This window comes from Merops nubicus, unplaced genomic scaffold (assembly GCF_000691845.1).
Source record: "Merops nubicus isolate BGI_N331 unplaced genomic scaffold, ASM69184v1 scaffold8794, whole genome shotgun sequence".
NCBI classification, from domain to species: domain Eukaryota; kingdom Metazoa; phylum Chordata; class Aves; order Coraciiformes; family Meropidae; genus Merops; species Merops nubicus.
Window position 1 is genome coordinate 10704 of NW_008603598.1, and position 6010 is coordinate 16713.

Sequence of the window (6010 nt, forward strand, 5' to 3'; positions counted from 1 at the left end):
GGGGGTCGGGCTCTGCTCCCAAGGAACAAGGGACAGGACAAGAGGAAACAGCCTCAAGTTGCCCCAGGGGAGGTTGAGGTTGGACCTGAGGAGCAATTTCTTCCCTAAAAAAGTTGTCCAGGGCTGTGCCAGGCTGCCCAGGGCAGTGGTGGAGTCCCCACCCCTGGAGGGGTTTCCGAGCCGTGGAGATGTGGGGTGAGGGACACGGGGCAGTGGGGACCTGGCAGTGCTGGGGAACAGTTGGACTTGATCTCAAAATCTCTTCCAACCAGAAGGATTCCATGATCTCTGGTCTCGTTTTGAAATGTAAACACAAAGTTGAGATTTATGCTGTCTCCCTGACTTTTTCTGTTCTGTCTTGCAGTTCAAGTCCCCAAGTCTCTGAAGGAGAGACTGGGATTGCCCTCTGAACAGACCAGTACAGACACAGGTAATAATGGGATGTTAAATATGTCTTCCCAGTTTTACTTCCCATGAACTTCCACACACAGCCCTAAGAGTTAATTTCAAAGGTGTTAATTTAAAGAGTGCTGAAGCTGTCCTGATGGCTGCTGTCAGAGATGTGGCTCTAGGGGGGTGTGGGGGTGTTTTCCTCGTGTACCTCATTGAGTCTTCAAGATACAAGTGGCTTAAAAGAGGAGGAGAATATTGTGGAGAGTGATACTGTCCTAAGATGCATTCTTGGGAACATTGAAAGCTCGTTTTCCTTCGTACTGTGACATATTTTGGTGATTTTAAATATTGTTAGACTCTCTTTAAATGTTCTTTTCTTGTTTTTGGGGGGGATGACAGAGAAAGCTGCTAAGCCAGCAGGAGAGATCCACGTGAAAACACTGGAGGAAATTCGTCGGGAGAGAGGCAGCCAGAGACGAGGAGATCCTCCAGCTAAACCTCAGCCTGAGGGACGTTGCAGGACAGAAGCTCCCACCTCAGGGGCAAAACCTCCCCCTGCAGTTCGCATCAAAACCTTCTCGGGAGCCCTGGCTGAAAAAAACCACAAGCGACTGGAAGAAGAGAAGCCAAAACCAGAAGAATTTCCCATCAAGACAAAAGTGGAGAATGAACCCAAGAAGCAGAGCCTGTTCTCTCCAGCTGTGCCCAGCAAAGCTCAGCTGGCAGAGCCAGCAGGCAAAGCCAAGCCCTCAGGAGAAGTGCGTGTGAAAACCTTGGAAGAAATCAAGAAGGAGAAGGCTCTGAGGATGCAGCAGAGTGGAGAAAATGTGCCAGCTCCAGCAGCACCAGCTGAGCCTGCCCCAGCTGGGAGGAGGGTGTTAAGGATCACGAAGCTCATAGGTAATAATGGGGTTTGGTACCTGCCCTGGTGAGCTGCTTCCCCTGTTGAGTAAACAGAGTCTGCTCAGGATTCATTTTGCTGTTTTCCTCTTCTACTAGAGAGTAAAACAGCTTAAGGCTGCAGAGTCAGAAGGCAAAGAAAATTCCAGAATATGCAACCGTGTTATTTTGCATTAATTTTCTCTATTTCCCACTGGAAAATTGATTTACTGAGGAACTTCACAGTTTAATTTCTCTACTCTTGTGTTTTTTCCTGCCACTTGTGTGGTATATGCTGAATCCAACTTGACCTTCCACTTTGGCCTAGGTGGTGTTTAACTCAGATGTTGATGTATGTGGTTGCAAAGCATGTGTTGACTTGTTAGTGAGGGCCAGAGTGTTAAAGATCTCATTGCTCAGTTCTGGGTAAATCACATAAAAAAGGGATTATGTGACTGAGGGAAAGGGAGCTCAAATACTGCATGGTTTGCTCACCTCACAGGTTGATTGGAGCCTTTCCCTCTGTCCCCTTGTCAGACATCAGGGAATAAACACACAGAGGAAATGGGGATAACCAGGTTTCTTTATAGCTGTTAAAAAAATGATGTTGGGGTTTTTTTCCTGCTTGTTTTAAAGCACCTGGAAGAGAAGAAAAGAAGGTCGTGGAGTTGAATAAACCTTCTCCAAAAGCTGTCTCTGCACCTGCAAAGGTGAGTCCTTTGTGTATAATCATACCATTTTGGATACATTTGGTTATATTTTCTGTTTAACTCACTGCCATACCCCAGTTTGAGTGTGTTCCTACCTTGCTGCCTTCAGCAGGCACTGCAGTAAAGCTCTTAAGTCCTGTCACTTCCAGGAGTGTTCCAGCCAACACTGGAATCCTCACGCTTTGAATTAATCTGATTATACCTGATAACGAATCAAAAACCCTATTAGCACCAGGCAAAATCTGCAGGGATAAGGAGGAGGGTTTGGTTTTGTTCTCAGGGACTTTATCAGTCTGGAAGGAAATCCTAAAATCCTGGGGTGAGTATTTTAATAGGAGAGGATAGAGCTTTGTCCTGGAGGAAATCGGACTGTCGGTGAATGCTGTGTTGAGGAGCTGGTAGGACCTCCTCTTGCTAAAAAAGATTGCAGCTAGAACCTTCTGCTCTGTTAAAGAAGCTCACTGTGGAGGGAATTCAGGCTTTTGAAGCAGTATTTCCATAGCAAAGCCTGGATCTTGTTACAGGCAACGTGTTTTGGAGAAAATGTAGGATCTGAATGGTATGAACACGCTCTGTTCCACATGGAGCCATTTCAGAGAGAGAGTCACTCAGGGCTTCTTAATGAAATCTCCAGAGATTGTTCTCCTAACAGCCCTCTGCTTTTGTTTCTTCCTCACCCTGTGATCAGAGTGTGACTGATTCTAAAATTCAAGTGAAGAGCCTTGAAGAGATAATGAGGGAGAAGCAGCAGCTGAAACAACGCCAAGAAGAGAAGCTTCAGAAGGAAGCAGCTGCTGTGCCAGCTCCTGCTAAAAAACCAACCAAGGATAAAACTCCAGCATCAGGGAGTCCCAAAGCCACCGTGGCGTCAGGGTCAGCTTGTCAACTTGGAAAGAGGACCCTGGTGAAATCTCTGGAAGCTGGAGTTGAAAGCCCAGGAAAGGATGCTGCAGGAGCACTGGGGAAACAGGCAGGTCAGCTTCTGGAAAAGAAAGCTAAAAGTGAGTGGTGACTGGATGTTGAAGAGGTGCTTCAGGTCATGTTGTGAGAGGCAGAAGGTGATAGTTTTTGTTGTAACTCTGGCTTCTTTTTGTAACTTCCTTGCTCCTTTTTATGGCTTGTTGGTAAACAGTTGACTGTGTGGAAAATACAGGTGGGAATCTGGGAAGTGGCACCGGCCAAATACATTTAACTAGAGGGATTGTGGGGCTGTTAAGAGAAGCTTTTTGGTTTTGTTTTTTTTTTCTCCTGAGACAAAGCAAGGCTGCATCAGTTCTCTCTTCCTTTTCTAGCCAAATCTAAGGTGTGCCTGAAGCCTTTGGATGGGAAACCTGCCTCCCCCATCAAGCAGACACTGAAACGGAAGGCGCCCGAGAGCCACCCCTCTGCTGTGGCGGCTGTGAAGCCCTTGAGTGCCACTGCTGAGGACACAGGGGAGCCTCCAGCTAAAAAAGCAGCTCTGGTAAGGATGCTGGCTGAGCTAGGAGTGGGTCCTTAGTGAAATTTGTGCCCAAGTTTTACCCTCCTCTTGGAGAAAAGAGGACTTCTACAGGTCTCTGTTCCCTCAGCTCCCTGACGGGAGGTTCGAGCCAGGTGGGGGTCGGGCTCTTCTCCCAAGGAACAAGGGCCAGGACAAGAGGAAACAGCCTCAAGTTGCCCCAGGGGAGGTTGAGGTTGGACCTGAGGAACAATTTCTTCCCCTGGAGGGCTGTCCAGGGCTGTGCCAGGCTGCCCAGGGCAGTGGTGGAGTCCCCACCCCTGGAGGGGTTTCCAAGCTGTGGAGATGTGGGGTGAGGGACACGGGGCAGTGGGGACCTGGCAGTGCTGGGGGAAGGGTTGGACTTGATGATCTGAGAGGTATTTTCCAACCAAAACAATTCTGTGATTCCTAGGCTTTTGTTCCTGCTCTGCCAGAAGGCAGCCTGGTCTTCATACCTGGGAGAGAAAAGCCCCAAACCAGGTAACAAACACAACTTCTTCTTTTTCTTGATCATTGTGTCTTTACACATGTGGAAAAAAAAAAGAGTTTTGAGATAATTAATGCCAAAATCCAAGAAAAGAACAACGAATCTGAAATAATCTTTGAGCAGTTAGTAGGAATACTTGTTTAGATTGAGAATGCTGCAAGTTGGAGCAGCTTTTTTGGCTGTTTGGGAAGGCTGTTGGAAGAGCACAGAGAGCTGGTAGATGATCAGCTTTTCTCTCCTTGGAAGCCAACTGCTGAGCACATCGTGGGGAAAATAACTAAAATTAGGAAATATTTTGCAGAGGTTGACTTTTAACCTTTTTACAGTCCTATTAATGAAAGTGGCAACATGTCTTTGGCTACAGAAATTTGAACCTTCTTTGCCAGACCCCAGCTGTTCTGTCTTCACAGATAAATCCTGGTCATGGTTTGGGGATCAGAGCTGCCCCCAGACCTGTAACAGACACTGTCTGTTAATCCCTCTCACCCCAAAAGGGGAAGGGAAAGGGAATAAGGGCAAGAGACTTATTGACTGGAAAAGTAAAACAGCTTTAATGAAAACAATAATAATGCTAATAATAATTGGAATATATACAAAACAAGTCTGGAACCCAGCTCCCCCCTGATGCCAATACATCACTAGCAGCCCTGGGGAGAAGTCCCACACTGGACTCAGCAGCAGGTGGGAGCTGGGTCCAGGAGCTGGATTCTGGAGGTCAGTGCAGGAACACAGGGCTCTGGATCAGAGAATGGCTGGTGCGCTCCTCGGGCCCCAGCCACTGCAGGAGCAGCCAAAGAGAGGAAGGGCTTGACCCCTGTGATCCTTCAGCTTTATACTGAATATGATGGATATGGGGTGAAATACCTCCTTGGTCAATGGAGGGTTGTTTGTCCTGTCTGCTCCTCCCTGCAGATGTGGCCTTTACCTTCTGCCCCCCTCAGTGTGGCACACAGGGCTTAGCAGTGACCTTGGTCTGCACACCAGTCCTTGGGGGTAACTAAACATGGAGCCTTATCCCTGCTAGAGGCAGGCACTGCAAAAATCTGGTAACTTCAGAGAGTGCAGTTAGTTAGAAGAGCTTTAGCTGAAAACTAAAATCACTGAAAAGAATTGGTTCTGTTCTACCCCAAACCGGGACAATCCCCCCCCAAAAAATATGCACCTGCCCTCTAAAAGCAGCTCTGGGTTCATTACCAACAACCTCTGTGAGGTTGAGGTGTGGAAGGGGTGAACTACAGTTTGAAGAGCTGGTTTGCAGGAAGCCTCTCTGGATCAGGAAGGGCACACGCTGATTTATTCTCTCTGTTGTTTTTCCAAGCCCTGCACTGCAGTTTGGGATCCAGGCAGGTCCTGTGGGGCATCCAGAGGTCTCGAGCTCAACTTCAGATTCTCCCCAAGTCCCAGCCAAGACTCGACGCCTGAGCTCCACGGGGGCAGGGAAGGCCCCCTTGTCTGTGGAAGATGACTTTGAGAAGCTCATCTGGGAAATCTCAGGAGGCAAACTGGAAGCAGAGATTGACCTGGACCCGGGGAAGGATGAGGATGACCTCCTTTTGGAACTCTCTGAGATGATTGACAGCTGAACTGCAGAGCCTTCAGGTTTTAACAAAAAAAAAAAAGAATATTAAAAGAAACTTTGTTTTGTTGGATGCTCAGAGGTGATCCTATTTCTTGCTGAGGCTTTCCCATGGGTCTAAAAGCACAGCTTGAACTGGTAGACATTGGAAGCATCTGCACTCCTTGTCCTAAATTTCCCTGCTGGCCAGAGCCACGGTGCCATGGGTCTGTCTGTGGCCACCTTCGACGTGAGGAGGACAAAGCACTTGTTTATTTGGGGGCAGAGATGTGCCCTTCTACAAACCACGGGGGTTGTGAACTGATCTGCTGACCTCAGCAATGCTCTGAAGGCTTTCAATTTCAAGCTTCTTTCCTCCCCCCTCTCCCCCTTTGGCAAAACTCAACGCTGGGCACATTTCACAGCTTTGGTTTTCTGATTTCCTGGACGGTCGATCTCTAAAGCCTGGAGTTACTATGTCAACTCTTTTATGTTTTATTTATGTT

The 6010-nt window shown here is 47.8% G+C and overlaps 1 protein-coding gene across 1 annotated transcript in view; it reads left to right on the top strand.

Moving 5' to 3' along the window:
* The window catches only part of LOC103771423 (zinc finger CCCH domain-containing protein 11A-like), a 9947-nt gene extending 4415 nt beyond the window's left edge, over positions 1-5532 (top strand). The window contains exons 10-15 of the mRNA XM_008938721.1: positions 793-1293; positions 1909-1982; positions 2635-2820; positions 3286-3444; positions 3875-3942; positions 5268-5532. Of these exons, the coding sequence (XP_008936969.1) occupies positions 793-1293; positions 1909-1982; positions 2635-2820; positions 3286-3444; positions 3875-3942; positions 5268-5532 (1253 nt within the window). The remainder of the gene's footprint in view (positions 1-792; positions 1294-1908; positions 1983-2634; positions 2821-3285; positions 3445-3874; positions 3943-5267) is intronic.
* The last annotated feature ends 478 nt before the right edge of the window (positions 5533-6010 follow it).